The sequence below is a fragment of the Pagrus major genome, chromosome 4 (assembly GCF_040436345.1).
Source record: "Pagrus major chromosome 4, Pma_NU_1.0".
NCBI lineage: Eukaryota > Metazoa > Chordata > Actinopteri > Spariformes > Sparidae > Pagrus > Pagrus major.
The window spans coordinates 36,763,798-36,783,777 of NC_133218.1; the positions used below are offsets into that span (position 1 = coordinate 36,763,798).

The 19,980-nt window shown below is 40.1% G+C and overlaps 2 protein-coding genes across 3 annotated transcripts; both read left to right on the forward strand.

Moving 5' to 3' along the window:
• The first annotated feature begins 3,145 nt into the window (after positions 1–3,145).
• On the forward strand, positions 3,146–8,640 carry nqo1 (NAD(P)H dehydrogenase, quinone 1). Of its 2 annotated transcripts, none has more exons than XM_073464609.1 (6): positions 3,146–3,302; positions 5,046–5,213; positions 5,491–5,621; positions 7,019–7,132; positions 7,957–8,058; positions 8,188–8,640. In XM_073464609.1, exons 1-6 carry the CDS (start codon positions 3,299–3,301, stop codon positions 8,512–8,514), a joined length of 846 nt encoding a protein of 281 aa, XP_073320710.1. In that variant the 5' UTR covers positions 3,146–3,298; the 3' UTR covers positions 8,515–8,640. The 2 variants fall into 2 exon arrangements, with proteins under 2 accessions (XP_073320710.1, XP_073320711.1); XM_073464610.1 differs by lacking the exon at positions 3,146–3,302 and adding an exon at positions 4,511–4,582.
• Positions 8,641–9,833: 1,193 nt separating this feature from the next.
• LOC140994888 (gamma-aminobutyric acid receptor-associated protein-like 2) lies at positions 9,834–16,249 on the forward strand. The gene is made up of 4 exons (XM_073464717.1): positions 9,834–10,056; positions 12,604–12,659; positions 12,744–12,916; positions 15,694–16,249. The coding sequence occupies exons 1-4, from the start codon at positions 10,023–10,025 to the stop codon at positions 15,782–15,784; spliced, it is 354 nt and encodes a 117-aa protein (XP_073320818.1). The 5' UTR covers positions 9,834–10,022; the 3' UTR covers positions 15,785–16,249.
• Positions 16,250–19,980: the final 3,731 nt, after the last annotated feature.

Below are 19,980 nucleotides of genomic sequence, written 5' to 3' on the forward strand. Positions count from 1 at the left end.
TCGTCTGCACTCTCCTCTCAGCCACATTCACACTGACACCTTTCCATCGTCTCCCAGCCGCTCAGGTTTATGTTTAGGTTGATGCATTTTTATTTAAACGCTCAAAATGTCAGATATAATAATAAATCAGTCACAGGAGAGGTTTTGCTGCAGAGCGAGGACTTTTACATTTGATACTTTTGGTACATTTTGCTGATAATACTTTGACTTTAAGGTATTTTTACATGAGTGTAATGATTAACTTTTATAAACAGCTGCAAGAATTAAAGGTGCACTCTGTAGTTTTGGCGAATACATTTTAATCAGAAGAGAAAGATCTTTTTCTGCCTTAACAAACAAACTAGGACAACACAATTTATACTGTTTATATGTGGCGGACCCTGCCACCTCTCTAGCTTCAAACAGTGTTCTGGGACCTTATTTTCCTCTGAGAACAGCTTGTTTATTCACTTATGGACAAAGTTATTTATTATTACCTCATTAATATTATAAATATAGTTTGGATTTCTTCTCCAAAACTACGTAGTGCCCCTTTAAGTCGCCTGACTTTGCCTGTTGACGCTGCGTGCACACGGTTACATAACGACCTCTGACCTCTGAGGCGTTTCCCCTCAGACAGGTGATGTGAGCCGGTCTCACCGCTGAGGCTCAGCCAGGTGATCTGCAGCTGACAGAAAGTGCTCAGGTAACATTCCTGTCACATTCCAGCCCGTCGGTCGTCATCGAGCCGAGGGCGCGTCTGACCCGCCCCAGGATAACTGACAATAACTGCAAGTCTGGACATTTAATTTGGCTCCGTGTGACAGAAAGCAAATATAAAAAAAGGAAGTAAGTGGTGGATTTAATCGATCGCACACACGCTGCACGTTCAGTTACCTGCATGCAGTTCAGAGTTTCTCCCTCACGTGTCGAAAAGCCTGAAAACACGATGTGAAGATAAAACTGAAAAGAAGTCATGAAGCCGGTTTCACAAACACTGTCAGATCAGATCAGACTGAATGCATCTGTTGCATAAAGCTCGACCAGACGAGACGTCAGAGGCATTTTTTCAACTGAACACTCGGATCACATCAGCAGGAAACTGATCTGAGTGCTGCTTTTATTGATCTTGTGGTTCAGTTGAAAGCTTCTGACTGAATATTAAACATGTGGTGAGAAAAACATCTTTGTCATCTTCTCTCACAAGCTCATCGTTTTTTCATTATGACGTCAGTTTATTATCAGGAAGAGATACAGTGTGTACTGAAGTTAGCATGCTAACAACCTAGCCGTGGCCCGTCAAGGTCCAAAGCTCCCGCGTTAGCATCGTAAGCGCCAACACTCCTCTGGTGCTCCGAGCTCACGGTTCGCACCGCTAGCTGCACGGCTAACTGAGCTAACGATTACTTAGCAGTTACTCTGGTGATATTATTATTATATTTCACCTTAAAGTGGATCAGATTTGGAAAAAAATACAAAAGAAAATAAATTCAAATGAATTCAAAATGGCTGACTTCCTCTTGGGTTTGTGTCATGGCACCTCGTTACTTTTTGTTTTAAGAGATATAATATGTAAGAATCCTCCGGCTGGTAAACGTCTCCGGATCAGAGCTGAACGTGATGTGACTGCGGGCGTTTACTCCTCCAGAAGGTCCGGCTCTCTGCCCTGAACCACAAAACACTCAGTCGGCGTCTTTTGTTTTGTTTTGTTGTGGCAGAAATCACATTTTGTGCATTTAACTCCTGAGATGTTGGGTCAGAAACATCGACTACGTGACGTCGCGTCGCCAGGGAGCAAATGATGCCGCGATGCCAGTAGTTAACAAACATTGTGTCTGTGGAGGAAAGTGTGCTGCTTCACCTGCGGCACCAAAGGAAGAGTAGAAGACATGTTGACGAGTGGAGCTGAAGCTTCGTCAGCCGCGGTTGTTTTGAGCAGAAGTGAACCGAACAGGAGGATTCAGCTTTCTCAGCGCCTGCAGGCTGCACCGCTCAGGCCGAGCCGCTGACCTCAGGTTGAGACTGAATTTCAACATTTGTAAGAGTGAAACTGGCCAAACCAGGATGTTTTCTAACCCAAACTAAGTGTATCTGTGCCGAAACCGAACCAGAGCCAGAACCAGAGCACGAGCACAGAGAGAAATAAACAGACGTTCAGCTTGAACCTTTCTGTGGTTTTGCAGAAACGTACTGAACTAACATTTATTCTGGAGATTGGGTTCGTCTAGTCCAAATACTGTCGTCTCCAGACTCATCCTACCCCCTCCCCACAGGTGCCGACGTCAGACAGTTGCTCCCTCATGATGCCGGCGTTTGGTCGAGGAGGAGGTTCGGATATTTCCGAGTTCGGAGTCGCCTGGAGCGCATCATCATCAGAAGTGAAGATTTCATCTTAAAGGGGTGTAAATAACGTCTTCTCAGATCAGGTCAGGATCTCGGAGCTTCCAGAGATTACGTTGGAACGAGCTGCAGGAGCCTTTTTATGTTTCTTCTTTTTATTTCTGTTGTGTTTTTTTTAAAGACACGTCTCCAGCTGCTCTCTGTCGTTGAGGAGAACGCTGCGACGCTGTTTCGCTGTGAAGCTCCAGAAAAATGATTTGTGGACTACGAAACTCTCCATCAACATGAGGGTGAGTAGGTAATCACTGAATTGTCATTTTTGGGTGAAATGTTCCTTTAAGGCAAAAAAAAAACAAGTGAGGAAGATTCTTCTAGCTTTTATTTTCTTATATTAGAGTTAAAGTCTCTGTGAAGTGTGTGAAAGTTGCTCTGACCGAGCAGTCAGTCAGTCATGAAAGCCCGTCCGCAGAGAAGCTGGTGACAGGTGACATTAAACTCGAGGACTCGACCGAACAGCTCAGGCTTTACTAAACCGACGCCTTCCTCCACTTCTCTCCTAACGAGGTGAAATTAAGCCGGATTAAAGAGTTTATTAAGCCACATGACCCGGTTGGATAATCCCTTGAAAGTGACCCAAACATTCTTTTCCAGGCCAAATGAAACCAATCTGATTCGCCCACAGCCTGACTGACTCACACACACACACACACACGCACACACACACACACACACACACACACACACACACACACACACACCTCTCTTTACAAACACTGAACTAAACCGGTCCTACAGTTTGACAGCAGAGGTTTTTTTTTCTCACTTCCTGCAGTGTGTAGTTGTGACTTACAGACACTTTGCTCTCCATCTGATATCTAACATGCTTCTCACGCAAAGAAATCCACTCGGTCTATAAGAGCCGCGGTGCCGCCCGGAGCCAGGTCTACACTTCAGACGGGTCCAGCAGACGCACAGCAGCATGGGTAAGACTCATTTTATTGTTTTCACCTCCGTCCAGTCCAGACACATTTGTTCACATAACTGGAAAACAAAAAGCAAAAAAAAAACAATGATGTTTGTTTTAAACTTTGTATCAGGAGCCTGTTGGTGTCTGAGTTAATCATTTAAAAATGTGGGAGTAAATCAGATCAACAGATAAAAACACATGGAAAAGAAACAAAAACACTATTCATCACAGACTTTAAGCTGAAAAACTTTGCGTATATTGGTAACAAATGTATTAATTATTGACCATAAATCTCCAAACAGCAGTTTCTGTTGCTGACGCCCGGCGAGTCGTCTCGTCAGACGTGTTTTGCAGCTCTTTGACTGTCATCCAGTATTCACACAAGACACTGTTGTCTCTGCTGCTTCATTATCAGACTTTAAACATTAACACACCGTTCATTGTTTTAAACGTCAGCTTGTTTTCGTCTTGATGCTGCTGATTTCACACTGAGCTTCTCACTGTAAAGTTTGGATTTTAAAATATTCTGAAAAAGACGAAAAATCTTTATTTATAATACATTAATGCATCTTTCTTGACAAGGTTACAAATAAAATAAAGTTCAAGTTAAAGCAACATGATGCAGATACACAGCACCAAAGCCAGTACGATTAAAAACATAAAACCAGTAAAACAAAGACAGAAAACATTCACAAGCATCGATCGACACTGAAAACACTTCATACATGTCTGAAAATCTCTCACAACCTGCTGACCTAAAACACACTGACGACGGGGCGCGTCACAGAAATGATTAACTTTAATCTTTGGTGTCTGAATGATTCATGCAGCTGCTGACTGTCGGCTCCGACACAGCAACACATTCTGCTTCGTTACAGTAAAAAACAACCATGTTAATAAAGTATCGATCAACATGTGCAGTTATCGAGATACTTATCGTCACTGAACTGTTTTGAAGGAGTTTTGACAGTTTTGAAAAGTGTGTGAGCATTTGTACAGTTTTTCTGCAGATGTTGGAGAATGAATGAGAAAAGACTTCATGGTTTCTGGAAGATGTGACCATTGAATGAATTTTGTGTGAAAGCAACAAAAAACGGATCCACAGTTTGTTCACACGGACGTGAAAAACAGGACATTTACAACCAGCAGAGCATCGAGGACCTCGACACCGGGACCAGCAGCTCAGCGAGGAGGCGAGACGGGTTGAAACAGTTCACAATAAATCTGAAAATCAGCTCTAGATTTAACTGATATCCAGCTGAGTGATGTGATCAAACCTCCCTGTAGCAGCTGCAGGTGATGTGATGAACTCTGACTTATATTAAAGTATTATATAACTATAAATATATAATTATATAGTAAGTATCAGAGTGTTGCAGAAGTCTAATTTTATTAACACCTGAAACTGGATCATTGATTCATTAACGATGTGCCGACACTGAAAACTGCAGACGGAGCTGTCGTCTTATCAGAGGGTGAAACTCGACTCCTTATCAGTGACTTTGTTCTCGTTCGATCATCGACCAGCAACCAAAACAATGTTTTTACAACCTGGCAACCCAAACCTCATTTTACCCCACAGATTATAACTCATCTATAAACACAACAGAGGTCCCAACTGAAACATCTCAACAACTTTTAATGGATGGTTAATTTTAAAACAGTAAACGGCTGTAACCCTTATCCTCAAAAGTACAGAAGTAGTGATATGTTTGTTTGTTTGTTTGTTTGTTTGTTTGTTTGTTTGTTTGTGTGACAGCTCAGAAGACGGTCCTGATCGTGTACGCCCACCAGAGTCCGGGGTCGTTCAACGCGGCGGTGCGTGATGTGGCGATGAAGGAGCTGCAGGAGCAGGGCTACAGGGTCGTCGTGTCCGACCTGTACGCCATGAACTTCAGAGCCAACGCCACGCAGGACGACATCATCGGTGACCTCACTGTTAATGAATGTGTCGTTCAGAGATCCAAATAAGTTTTCAGTGAAAAATCTTGAGCTCTTAAACATAAAACTGTTGTCTTTTACATAGTTAGAGGGTAAAGCTCTTTTCTTCAGACATCTGAAACAAGTCAGTGACGTACATGTCAATCTATATTTCTTTGTTTTCAGGTAAAATGACAGTCCTTCCTAAAAACATACCAAAAAAAGAAAACATAGATTATCAGCTGAGTTTCCTCTGAAGTCCTGACGGTCTTTGTCGTGTTCAGGTGATCTGAAGAATCCAGAACTTTTCCAGTACGGCGATGAGACCATGTACGCCTGGATGGACGGTCGCCTCAGCGACGACATCATGGCCGAGCAGCGCAAAGTGCAGGAGGCGGAGCTTATCATCTTCCAGGTCAGAGGTCGCTCGTGTCGCTAGCTGTTAGCTGTCGAGACTTTGAGTGAAGATACCAGATTATTTCCATTAATTTTCCACAGAGACGACAGACGGCGGTTCTTCTGATCTTCAGCTGGCTGCTGTTTCTTTATCACCTCAGCGTTTTAGCCGTTAGCAACGTTAACTAGTCGCTCACTTTCGCTCACGTTAGCTCGCTTTGGCTATTTAATAACAATAAACTGCGATCGTGGATGCTTTTTTATGCCTCTAACTATCAGAAAACTCAACTATATAAAAGCAGAACGTCATTAAACTGCAGTCTGAAGTTACTTAAGATGGCTGCCGACCTCTGACCTATTGATTGACAGCTCATTTGACCATTGAGGTCAAAGTATTTTTAGCAATTTCTCTGATCGATAGTAAGCTGCTTTAACAATCGATTATCAGTTAATCATGAATAATATATGAAACAGTTTTAACCACCGACTGTGTTTGATGCAAACTCAGAGTCGGCTGCATCAGGAGGTGAAAGGACAGAAGTCACAAGAACGATAAACTAAATAACACAAAATAATGACTTACAACAACTGGCCCAACAAAATCAAACCGTGTTGAGGCTTTTTGAATTAAAAATGTATTCTATTTTAATTAAATAAACTTTCTCATACCAGTATTTTGTATTTCATTTTGAAATGTCTGATGAGCAAGTATTTAAAATAATTAATTAATTGATAATAAAAAACTGAATTGGTTAAATTCGATTAATCATTAACATCTGATCTCATAGACAGGAGACCCACCCCTTTTTTTTATACGCACAAAGTTAATGCAAATAAGGAAATAAAGAACTATAATGAGTTTTATGCTCCTGTTGGCGCCTGAATATTTAATTAGAGTGTTTATTTTCCATGATATTTTTACTAAATTTGAACTTGGGCCATGTAAGACTGTGGACACATTGTGTGTTGTAGCAGTTACAGGTCGTCTGCAGGCCGATTTTTACATCAAAATCATTCAGGCGAGAAAAATAAATAAACAATTCAGTGTTCAAACTTGTTTAGATTAAAGACAGAAGCACTCACAGAGCTACAGACAGCTCGAGGAATGTCGAGTGGTTCAACAACAGCTCTGAATTTACGACTGGGTTCGACTGGGAGAGACGTTGAGGATCATTTTACATTAATCCAGCCTGAAAGAGGTTTTTTATTTTTTATTTTCCATGTGTCTTCTTTTAATTCTGGCCTCTAAATAAAGAATCAGCCTCTCATGTTAACTCTGACTGTTTTCGTAAAGAAATAAATAAGCTTAATTAATTGACGATGACAAAAGTGACAGAGAATGAAGTCACTGAAAGGAAATAACACAATAAATAAAAACACTGATGTCAGTGTGACGTGTTGTGTCTCTCGTTGCAGTTTCCTCTGTACTGGTTCAGTGTGCCGGCCATCATGAAGGGCTGGATCGACAGAGTGCTGACACAAGGCTTCGCCTTCTCCCTGCAGAACATGTACAATAACGGGATATTCAAGGTCCGTCTGTCTCCGCTGGACAGCACGTCTCTTTGATATAACTGATGATAATGAGATAAAGTGAACGTGATGATACAAACAGAGGAAACACTGGTCTGTTTAACCCTCGTTTAACAAACTCAACATGAAAACCTGCAACATGTTTCAGACATTCATCAACAGAATCTCAAAATTATGAATCAAAACAAATTCTCATAACTTTAAGCCCCTTTAGTTGGTATTTATGAGCAGAAAACAAACTTTTAATATGATATACATCAAATATAAGAACATTTTTCATTTTCAACTGTTTTACTACATTGTCCTTCATTTTATGATTTTATGAGTGCCCACAGAAAGAGTTATAACCTTATATTTATCTAAAACATTAATTAACATCTTCAGCGGTGGCTCACATACAAACACGAGGAGAGTTAGACGCCACAATAAAACATGAAACAGAAGTAAAAACTCATGAAAACACGACCAGAGCTGACGAGAGCAGGACGACTCTCTCCTCCAGTAGAAGTTCAGATGCTTGTGTAGAAGTAGAAGTACTGATTCAACTTCTGTACTGCAGTAAAAGTAATAGAGTACAGGCTCTGAAATGTACTCAGAGTATCACAGTAAAAAGTCTCCCTCTGAAGGACATTTGTGGTCAAAGCTAACTGAAGCTCACGTCATATTAATAAAATTCAAAGACTATTAAACTTCAGCAGTATGAAGGAGAACATGTCGCCGGTGACACTCACATACTTGTTTCCTCCGCACGTCAGCAGCTGTATGAACGCGTCATGTTGCTCTGACACGTCGGATAAAAAGAGTATTTTTAATGTTTCTTGAAGGAAAAGAAAGCGATGTTGTCCTTCACAACTGGAGCAACACAGACGATGTTCAGACCAGACGGGATCAACGGAGACATCAACGTCACACTGTGGCCTCTACAGGTGACACACACACACACACACACACACACACACACACACACACACACACACAATGATTCCTAGATATTCTGTGTCGGTGGACGGTTGTTGACGTCTCTCTCGTCTTCACGTCTCTCTTGTTTCTTTCAGAACGGGACCCTTCACTTCTGTGGCTTTCAGGTTCTTCCTCCTCAGATATTCTGGAGTCCGGCTCACTGCCCCCCCGCTGTGAGGACGGCCATGTTGGACGGGTGGGGAGCCCGACTCAAAGGACTGTTGGCAGAGAAGCCTTTGACCTTTGCCCCCTGTGAGCTCTTCGACCTCACGTTTAAGGGCGGCTTCGTGATGTTTCCGAAGGTGAAGGAGGAGCGAGAGTCACAGCCCGTGGGCCTCACCACAGGACACCACCTGGGGAAACCGCTGCCGCCCGACAACCAGATCAGAGCTCAGTGTGCCGAGCCGGACTGCAGGAAGTAGGACCTGCTCTGCACTCGTGTGCCTTTAAACCCATTCAGACGTGTTGAGATGACTTGAATGTCAAAATATGTGATTTATAAATGTGTTTCATTTACTGAAGCTGGAATAAAAACACTTAAATAACAATGACTTGAACTTTCTTAACTTACTGTAGTTGAGTATATCAGTACTCGTGTTATTGACACTTGACATTTTTCTACAATGTAGTATTTCTACTTTTATATTATAGGTTAATACTTCTTCTACCGCTGGAAGAAGTACTTTGATGTTGTTATTCCTATATCCTGTACATAAGGCATCTGTCTCTCCCTCCTTTGTTGTATTTGGTGTTTTGGGGAGTTAATCGATTACAGGGTGTAAAGTTAGAGGGTGCCCGATGCTATTTGATTTGGGGATGTATAAATGAAGTTGAGCGAGAGCAGGAGTTAATTTAGACCTTTGAACGCTGCTTATAATGTACTAAAAAAGTAACTAATACTCTGAGTAGTGTTTGAGAAGAATACTTTGTACTTTTACTGATGTGTTATTTTAATACCTAGTATAGTAGTTTTACCTGTAATGGAGTCTGCATTCATTTAATTTATTCTAATTGACTCAACATGATAGAAACACTTTGCATTAAATGTGAGCCTTCACACTGAACTTATGTGCTGGAATTAGATGGAAAATGTACATGTGATTAAAATACTTAAAGTCGACTCGCTGCAGCATTTGACCGCAAATTCACAGACAAATTTGCAATTGATCAAATGATCACAGCAGCTGACATTCAGGACACCTGGGGCTCTAGAGAAAGTTGTCTACATCACTGTAAACTGAATATATATTTGTTTATTTAGTCTCATCAGGCTCTGAGATGTTGTGAAGACATTTTTTCACTCTTTCTAGTATTTTACTAATTTATTAATAATATTAATATTATTATATGAATCACATTAGATACTGTAATTGAATGATCTCACAGGTGATCGGCTGAGTAATCGATCCTGAGCGCATCGTCAGCTGCTTCATCACGATATGGTTCTGTTTATGTTCCTCACCGAGCCGGAACCAAAATGTGACTGAACAGGGAACCGTGTCAAAAGGTTATCACGTAGAAAAAGCAAATAACTCTCATCAGTGTTGAAATGTAAACAATAAAACGTCGAGATATGGCGTGGGAAAGAAATAAGCGCATTTAATTTGAGCGTTTTTAACCGTGAGAAGTAAACGCGTCCGGTTGTTTCTCGCCGGTCACCCCTCCTGGGAGGAATGGATCCGTCCTGTGACGTCACCGCGGGGCGGAGCTTGCAGCTAGCGAAGAGCGAGACTGTTGTTTGTTGTTTTGCTGAAGTGTTGAAGCGGCCGCGTCTCTGCCGGACACACACACACAGACACACACACACAGACACACACAGCGAGAGGAGGTCCAAAACACGGAGACGAGACACCTCCAGCCGTTCACTAACCTCCGGTCCACTTTATAAACCCCGCCGCAGCGAGCGAAACCGAGCCCGGAAACGGCAAACATGAAATGGATGTTCAAAGAGGATCACTCGTTGGGTAAGAAGGGAGGAGGGAGGTGCTGCTTTTTCATGGAGGAGTCGTAAAAATGTCTACGCAGATTAAATTTCTGACGTGAAGTCTTGTGTTTTTGGTCGTTGGGGGGATTAAACTGCGGTGTCGTGTTGGTAAAATGCCGCTTTGAAAGCCGCCGGGCTGCCACAGTGGCCTGTGCTTCAGGCTTTTGTCTGTCTGTTTTAAGCTAGCAGCTGCACATTAAACACGATAAACTCTGTAAATATCAGTGTCAGCTGACGTGAAGGTGAATTATCTCCTCCTGGTGTTAAATGTGAGCTAACGTGTCGGTGTGTTTAGACAGATCATCGTCTCTTTTGTTCGTAATCACCGGGCGACGACCTGGTTTCAGGAGGCTGATGGTGGATATTGACACATTTAAGCTGCTAAGCCTCGTTTTCTCCCTTTAGTTACAGTTACACAGCTGGATTACACAGCTGTGATCAGCTGTTTCCGCACCTCAGCACCAGATGTTTCACATTAATCCACCTGTCAGGAGCTGCAGGCCTGTGAGGCGTCAGCAGGGTGGTAAAGTTGTTTCAGTTTCAGGCCTGCAGGCTGGTTTTACATCCCATCTTTGAGGCTTTAATATGATTAAATCTGTAAATAAATCACTTAAAAATCAACTAAATGTTTAAACTAAGATGTTAGAGATAAATACCAGCTGCCTGGCAGGTTATTTTGGGGCCTAAGTGGTTCCTTAAAGAGCTTACTTTGTTTGACCAGCAGCCAAAATGACAAAAAAAACTGTATTTATGATAAAAAATGAGACACAGGATGTTAAAAACTTGTAATATTTATGAATTTAAAACCAAAACACATCCACTATTCTCCACGTTAACTGACAAGTTACTCCAACTATAAATTCATAATCTGAGATAACTTCCTGTTGAGGCCAGCTGATGTTATCAAGGTGTTTTCAGACTTTAAACGGCCTCACAGCGACGTGTTGCTGATGAGGAATAACGAGCTCTTTAAATCTGTGGCGCTTAAAACATTTAAAGTCCAACACAAACAAGACTATGACAGATAACTGACCTCTTTCCAACTCAGTGTTATTGTTGCTGTCAAGTGTTCGGACTACATTACCCATCAACCCCTCTGCTTCCCGTGAAAAGGAGGATGTGCCTCATCCAGTTTCATGCTGCACAACAGCTGTTTAAAGTGTGTCGACTGCAGCTAAAGGTTATTTTATTACTAAATAATGTGTGGAGTACTTTTTAGATTAATTGTTTATAATTAAAACATGTAATTCCTTTATTTTATTTAATTTTATTGGTTTTATGTGATTGTAATTTATTGTTAAAGTGCAACTGATGCAATGTATAAGAGCCGACCGACGCTGGATTTTTGGGGCTGATGCCGACATATTGTTACACACACACACAATATATTTATAAACACACATTTTTCTTATCAAACACTTGTGACAAAGATATTTATGTAATGGTAGCAGGATAACTTTATGGTCCAAAATGACATTGGTGCACTGATACAGGACATTTAGCTGCAAATTTAATAATTTTACCTGAACCCAGGCATGTTTCTGCATCAAATTATGTAAAAAAAGTGTCATATCAGCCAAAATGTATGGCAATACCTATATACCTGTGGTAGGCCAATAAAATAAGCTTTTAAAGGAATAAAATACATAATAAAAAACTGTAATACATCATTAACACAAACAATCAAACAGATTGTGACACGAAGCCGATACAAACACTGATCGAACAAAAACACTGAAGATCAGTGACTGAAAATAACGATGAAGATCAGAATAAAAGGAAAATAAAGGAAAATATTGATGCATTACAAACCAATGTTACTCTTTATTTACATCTTCTATGTCCTTCGCTGTTTTTATTTCAAAATCATTTGACTGACTAATTCTGGGGCCATTCACAGATGTAAACATAGATTTTATAAATGAGATTTATAAAATTCTCAAAGCTAAATAAATGAGACTTTTTGAAAATTTAGAAATGTTGCCATTTTATTGGATACTCGTCCAATATTTTATGGCGCTTGTTTGTATGAAGACGGCATATATTCAGTTAAATCATGTACAGTTATGTTGTTTTAATTAACCAAACGGTCCAAAACTCAAATAAAGTTGATTTACAGTCAAACGAAACAGAAAAAATTAGCAAATCCTCACATTTAGGAAGCTGGAACCTTTTTACTTGAGACGATTAACCAGTTATCAAAATAGTTGGTGATTAATTTTCTTTGGATCGACTAATTGATATTTGCTTATTGTTGCAGCTCTACTGTCTGTGTTGATGTTTTATTCATGATTAAACGCGGCTCGTTCCCCGTTAAGTAACCGGATTGATGGGTTTTGTGGTTCAGTTGTTCTCAGTGTGGTTTAATCCGCAGCAGCTGTCGGTGAATCTCACAGTTCACACTTCAGATATCGATCTTCGTCCATCACTGCTCTTCATCTCCTGTCTTACCTCAGAAACGTCTATTTCTGTTGACACGGGGGAAAAAAACACATAATTAACGTGACTTGTTTTTTTTGTCCACCAGAACATCGATGCATAGAGTCAGCCAAAATCCGCAACAAGTACCCTGACAGGGTCCCGGTGAGTGACGTTTCAGAGACATCGCAGCAGGTCTGTTTAGTGACGTGTCGGCTGTAATCGTTGTCTCTGTGTGTGTCCTGCCAGGTGATTGTGGAGAAAGTGTCTGGATCACAGATCGTCGACATCGATAAGAGGAAGTACCTGGTGCCCTCCGACATCACAGTGGCTCAGTTCATGTGGATCATCAGGAAACGCATCCAGCTGCCCTCAGAGAAGGCCATCTTCCTCTTCGTGGACAAGACGGTGCCTCAGTCCAGGTGAGGGCCGGGACGCCGGGGGGGTTCTGTCACTGCAGAACTTTTATATTACATGATTCACCAGAGAGGTTCGAATTATTATTGTAGAATTTTACTTTTGGTTCAGTTTGTTTCCCCTCGCATCCACAAAAACAATACACAGATTTAATTTTCTCTTTTTAGAGTTTAAATGGAGACGGACAGCCTGAACAGAGACACACATGATTTATAAAACATGCATCTGAACCTGCAGTCGATCAGCAAGAAATGAGTTTGCAACTATTTTGATTTTTTTAAAACAAAAATGCCAAAAAATGACTTCTCAAAGGAAGATCCAGCTTTTTCTTTACTGCTAAACTTAATATCTTTGGGTTGTAGACTGGTGGTTGATTAAACGGCAATAACAGAACATTTCTCTGCAGTTTTCACTTTTCACTCAGATTTCTTTCAGCACTGACAGCTGTGCCAATGTTGGACCCGGACCTAGATCAGTAAAGGTCAACAGTTCATTGGTTTTATGCTCCGGAAAAAAGTATTTTACAAAATAAGCTAAACTATCCTGTTTTTGACTCTGATGATCGACATGTGAAGCTCATTTCGATCGATACATGTTATAGATCCAAAGATTGATCGATTAATAGCAGAAATGATCAGCAGATTCATCGATAAAGAAAAGTCAGTGATGCAAAAAAGGCTGTTTATTTGATTTATTTGTGTGGTTCGCTTGAATCACCTCTCAGCATCTTTGTTTATTTTGGTCTGTGTGTCAAATATTCAGCAACTTTAAATTATTTTAATAAAAAGTACGTGTGTGTGTGTGTGTGTGCGTGTGTGTGTGTGTGTGTGTGTGTGTGTGTGTGTGTGTGTGTGTGTGTGTAAAGTGCATGCAGGTGTTCGTGAAGCCTGGATGAGCTCACTTCACTTCACTTCAGTTCAGTGAAACATGTAAACAGATAAAACTTGAGTCAAATGACATTTATGACTTTTATCACCAGGAACTTGTTTAATAAAAGACTGAACAGAGCGACTCTGTCCCTGTTTAACTTCCTGTGTGGCGTCTTATCAAGTGTTTGATTTTAATGTGGAGTGTCGTCGTGTTGTCAGCGCTCCATGTGAGGTCAGTTTAACAAACGTCGCTCACACTGGACGAAGTGCTTTTGTTTGGCACTACTTTCAGCGGTGGATTAATATTTGACTGAAGCTGATCAGAGGAGCAGATGAAGGAAAATGCAGGAACTATTTATTCAGTTTTAACATCTGGAAAACTTTAACTGGAGAATGATGGGGAATAAAATCCACATAACACCAAAAGCCAGGAGTTAGTGTGTCATCAGGGCTGCGTGTTCAGGCTGATTCAGCTGTGGGACGGTCCTTACAGCAGCCAGGCGGAGCGTTCAACACTGCTGCTCAGTCAGTCGGTCATTACTCAGCACTTTCGGTCTGTATTTGTAACCCCGTCACAGACAGTCAGTGAGAAACGTGGCCTCTGAGGGCTTTCAGACTGTAGTTTTCTGCTGGAGAATCAGATTTATGAAAATAATCCAGAAACTGATCATTTAGTTTTTTAAATTTCAGCTCCAGTTTCACACCAAACTATCTGAGCCTTGAGTCCTCGTTTCTGCTCAAGTTTTACCTTTGTCAGATCAGTAAACTCCTTAAAAACTCACGAACCGGTCTTTAAAAAAACCATCCAGTGCAAAGAAACATTCTTCAGAAACCCAGAAGATTTGTTTTTTAAAGTCTTGTGGAGAAACAAATGTGAAATATGTCCTGAAAACTTCTGATATATATAAATAAATCTGTGCAGAAGTAAAAAATAATGTGTGCAGGAATTACTATTTTCAATTAGATGTAATGATTCAACTTTAAAAACATGGAGTCACTCAGTTTAACATCAAATATCTTCAGTGAGGATCCTGAACAGGCTGATACAGGATGTAAAAGCTTCTCAGGCGGTGAGGATGGAGAGTCTTAAAGAGGCAAAAGATCAAAAGTTGCTTATTTTTTTGCAAAGAAATTGATTAAGTTTGTTTAAAAATGCAAAGTCATCGGGAGTCTTCTTCGAGCTGAGAGCCACAGACAGGAAGTCAGAAAGTGTTGAGACAGACGGACACGATGTTGGTTTTCAGTCATTGGTTAGTTTGCTGGTGTCAAACCGTGTAGTTACATCGTCACATGATGAACCGCGACTTCTTCTCACACGCTGACATTGTGAAAGAAGCGTCTGGATACATTTCTTTCAGCTCCGCCACTCGTCAGAATTTGAGCCATTCGGTCTGATAATTTTTTGAAAGTCTTGAAGAGCCGCTAGATTAAATCATTTCATCCCCATTCAAGTTAGCCGTGCGCAAAACCGGAAGATGTGGGTCATTTTATAGCCGGGAAGTTGAGCTTTTTGGGCTTCGAGGGGCCACTGAGCAGCTCCGCCTCCAACGCTGCGTCCAGGTACCATCACACCTCCATGGTTAGTTCTGACGAAGACAGATTTGTAAATCCTGACAGGTAATCTAGCAAACTGAAAACCAACGTGTCTGTCTCAAACGGGAGGACGTAGTGTATTTGTTGGGGACTATTTTCAGGGGCGGATGGATCTGTGGCAGGTGTGAGTGTGTTCATGGTAATGAAGCAACAACAGTGAGGCTCATTGATGTGTTTTAATAGATTTGGGCCAACAATGGAGCTCTGTGGCTCAGAGGAAGAAGGCGAGTCAGGCTGTGACACACAGTCACTGTTGATACGTAGAGAACGGCTGTCATTGATCGGTTGATTGGTAACTTTTTGTCTCCGTCACATTCCAGCATCACGATGGGGCAGCTGTACGAGAAGGAGAAGGACGAGGACGGCTTTTTATACGTGGCTTACAGCGGCGAGAACACCTTTGGTTTTTAAAACAGGAAGCCACGATCGCGCCCGGCCTTACGCGCGGCGCCACCCTGACACCCACCCACATCTAATCACCGCCCTAGCTCGGCCCCCTGGAGCGTCGGGAAGCCCCGCAGAGATTGAGCGACATGAACGCATCAGAAAGACGGACTGACTGCTCACCTGACTGGATGAACATAAACGAGTGTGTTTGTTTTGTTGCACCAGTTCTTTAAAGAATCGTAGATTCAGTTGTGTATAGTGTGTTACATTTCAACTATTGTTTGTTTGACGTTGTGATTTGAGTGTTTTAGGAGAAAAACCTTGATTTTGTTTTTATTTTCACATTTTAAATGAAAGGAGTGAATGAGTTTTGCTTTTAGTTGTGCTTTTTTTTTTTTCCTCTTTGAAGACGATATTTAAAAGAAGTTTTAATTTAATTATTTGAATTGAATTAGGATGACCTAACCAATAAAAAAGATTAAAATTAAACCTGGTGTTGTTTTTTCAAAATGTCAGCGATGTTTATCTGTATGTTTGGTTTAATGAGGTTTATAAAAATCTCATTAAACTTTCTCAGTTTGAGGTGGAAAGTATCCAAGTACAACCTACTTGTACTTTACTTTTCTGCTACTTTATACGTTTACTTCACCACATTTCTCACATAACTTTAGTTATTTCCCAGATTCAGTTTAAACCACAGTCTAACTCGATTCAGATTGGCTGCAGAGTTGTTTATTAAATCCAGCAGTCCGATAATAAATCCTCCTGACATGAAGTTTGTGATGTTAGCAGCGTGGGTATAGAAATATCTGGACCACTTTTAGAATAATAGTTGCAAAATTTCCTCCAGATATTCAAAATACTTTGAGGATTAATTGTAAAAACTTTCCTGTAGCGCCTTCATCAGGACAAAACCTCCACAAATACCTGAAAGAGTACCTTCAAAACAACATTCCCATCGGCCTCAGCCACACTTAATGTTTAGTGTTTATTAGCAAACAGCATGCTAACACACTGAACCTAGTCTAACATCAACATGTTAGCATTAGCATGTTATCGGAAAGCAGAAGAATTGACAAAGATGAACTAAAGACTTAAATACAAACTAAACTAACGAGGGGATCAGGTGCAGGTCAAAGGTTTTGATTCAAATGTATCACACTGAACTGTTTTGTGTGACATTGACAGGCGTTTCTATTATTTTGTCCACCCCATTAACATTAATGAATGGAGGCTAAATAAAGGAAACTCTCTGTATAACACAATAAAGTTCAACAGCATCACAAACCTTTTCTAGTTACAGCAGCAGATTAATGCGCATGGTTTAAATGTTCAGGCGTCCACAAACTTTTGGCCACACATCTCTCCACCAGCCACCAGGTGGTGATGAAGACTCTGAGAACAAACAGCATCAGGCTGCTCACTGTGATCAAAGTTTTAAATATCTCAAACAACCATTATAACCATTAACAATCCATCTGATGGGACTCAGAAGTGTTAACAGACGAGGTAATGTTTTAAAGTTTTATTCAATTTCACGTCAAGTCTCGTCCTCCTGGGAGTTACAGCGACAGGCGACCAAATGAAACGTCGTTAAATTGAATTAAACGACAGATTTCTCTGGTTTGAACGTTGTTGGAAACATTTGGGACGACATCAGTTCACAACTCTACAAAGAGACACAGGAAGTATCTGAAAAGGGCGAGAAAAACAGTAATCACAAGAGTAACTTGTCACTGAAGCTGTCAGACAAATGTGGAGTCAAATATTTACCTCTGACATCAGAAACACTCAAAAGAAAAAGGAAAGATCAACTTTCCAACAGTTTTTACAGAAAATCATCTTCATTAGAAAATAAAGTGTCGTTGGGGAGGAGTGAACTGTTGGTGGCAGGTTACACTATAAATAAATTAAAGTTTAAATAAATGTGTGAATAAATTATTAAATAAATAAATATATGAATGAATAAATGTGTAGTAAAGTGTAAATATGGAAAAAAATAAAATAAACAGATTAATTCAACTTTTAATGTGTGATTTGTTTATTTAGATTGGGAATTAAGCATTAAATTAAATAGAATTATATTATATATGTATTCATTTATTCAAGCAACTAATTATGTAATTCTTTATGTATTTATATGTTTAGTTTTGGCCCTTAAAAGCCTCCGTAGGTGTTCGTTCAACTACTTTCAGATTTGCATCGTGATTCTGGGTAAATAACTTTTTTTAACTGAAACTTGGACCAGTTTTTAGCCCTAAAAGTGACGTGAAACTTCAAGATATTAGTTGTCAATCGGTCGTATTGATTATTGAACAAGTTCAAATCGTTTATGAAGAAAAGTTCAGGAAGTCGTTGCTGTTTTAGTGACCAGGCTGCACCTCCACCTGGACCTGGAGCTGACCAACTTAACTGAGTGGTAGTTTGGTTTTTTTCTTGCATTTGACTAATTTGTAATATTTAATCATATTTTGTTATTTGTATATTTGTTTTGTTGTTATTTCTCCGTATGTGCAGCTCAGGAACGTTCACCTTCTCCCTCTGTGACCTGACTGACGGCCTGCAAAGCTTCACAGAAACTTCCCAACACTGAGAATCAAACATGATCCCAAGTTTTAGGGGGTCAGACGACAGTTTCTTTGTAAAACCACTGAATAAATTACTGCTGATGTTCAGAGTGCGATGGGGGGAGATCATATTTCAGGGTCATTCAAGGAGGAAGTGTAGTAATATCTCAAGTTCCCACCGACACCAGAACACGAATGAGGAACTGATGTGACCTTTTCCAACCACTGGAACCACAGTAATATATGAGAGAGTGCTTTATTCTGTGAATACACTGAACTACAAACTTAATATTTAAACCTTTTACTCTTTTTTTTTAACGTACAGCGTGAAGTAATAATGTTTATTACACACTAAACTTAACAGGGATTAAAGGTGAATGAGAATCACTGTGGTCGTTCACATGAGAACATAAAGTTCATGTTTTATTATATTGTTGCACTGAACAATATTATGTTTATTATATTCTACCTTTCACACGTTCATGCTACACCTCATATCTGGTACTATTATCATATACTATTAACCATAATTAACTATATTATTCTCATATGTGCAAGATTTGTTTTGCATCATATCCTATTTTAAGTAAATTACATCTCATATGTATTATTATTATTATTATTATTATTATTATAACAGATAACACTCACAGCTTGTTATTTTTGTCTCCAAATGTTTCAGTTCTTGTCTAGTTTTTATTTTTATTTTATTATTTTATTTTATTATACCTCTTATTAGGTTTTTTTACTTTAATCTTCTATATGCCGTCCTTGTGTTGCTGTAACAACCAAATTTCTCCGCTTGGGATCAATAAAGCTTATCTGAACTTATCTGAACTTATCTTATCTGAACTTATCTTAAAGGTGCCATTTGTGCTTTTTGTGAGAAAAGTTGATTCCTCAACTTGTCAGAAACTGAAGCTTTTGGATCGTAGGACGAGTCGGCCGACATCCCAATGCGTCATTATTTGACATGTTGGCAATGAAACTCAAAAGTCAACTTTTCTTACAAATAGCACCTTTAAATAACATGTCGTGCACTAGATAACCATTTAAAACAAATATATATATGTTCAAGACTGTCAGACAAAATAGAAAGAAGAAGATTTTTCCAGCTGCTTCAATGGAAGAAAGGAGGAAACTGTATCTTAAATCTTAATTTCTGACAAATAATTAGAAATAAAGTGCAGCACAGATATCGTCGGTGTCAAACTGCCTGGCTCAGTGGTTTTCTTTACCTGTTTTCACTTCCTCGTCTCTCGTCAGACGTCTTTCTATGAAAGCTTTGTATACTATAGAGGATTTCCCCCGCGTCAAATTCAGAGGAAAACATGAGGAAGCTTGTTTTCGTCTTCGAGCACACTTTCTTCTTCCTCATCCTCAAAGCTGAGTCAGCTTTCTTCACCACCAGTCCTCCCACGGTGGCTTGTCACTTTCTTCTTGATAATTCTTTGTCATTCGAATTTTCCTTCACATTTGCAGATCTCAGTTAGATTCCTCGGCCAGAGGTGCAAGAAGTACTCAGACATGTTACTGAAGTAAAAATACTTGTAGGTTAAATGTAATTCAAGTATCAAAAGTAGAAGTATTGTGAAGGATTACCACCTTCAGACGAGGCTGGATCACATGCTTAGAGCCACCGGGGGGCGCTGG

Excerpts from the sequence above, each read along its gene's own strand:
- nqo1 (XM_073464609.1), top strand. Across the intron at positions 5,622-7,018 it reads CGGAGCTTATCATCTTCCAG|TTTCCTCTGTACTGGTTCAG; the intron begins GTCAGAGGTCGC and ends CTCTCGTTGCAG. Across the intron at positions 7,133-7,956 it reads ACAATAACGGGATATTCAAG|GAAAAGAAAGCGATGTTGTC; the intron begins GTCCGTCTGTCT and ends TGTTTCTTGAAG.
- LOC140994888 (XM_073464717.1), top strand. The coding sequence starts at position 10,023 with ATGAAATGGATGTTCAAAGAGGATCACTCGTTGG. Across the intron at positions 10,057-12,603 it reads CAAAGAGGATCACTCGTTGG|AACATCGATGCATAGAGTCA; the intron begins GTAAGAAGGGAG and ends TTTGTCCACCAG. Across the intron at positions 12,660-12,743 it reads AGTACCCTGACAGGGTCCCG|GTGATTGTGGAGAAAGTGTC; the intron begins GTGAGTGACGTT and ends GTGTCCTGCCAG.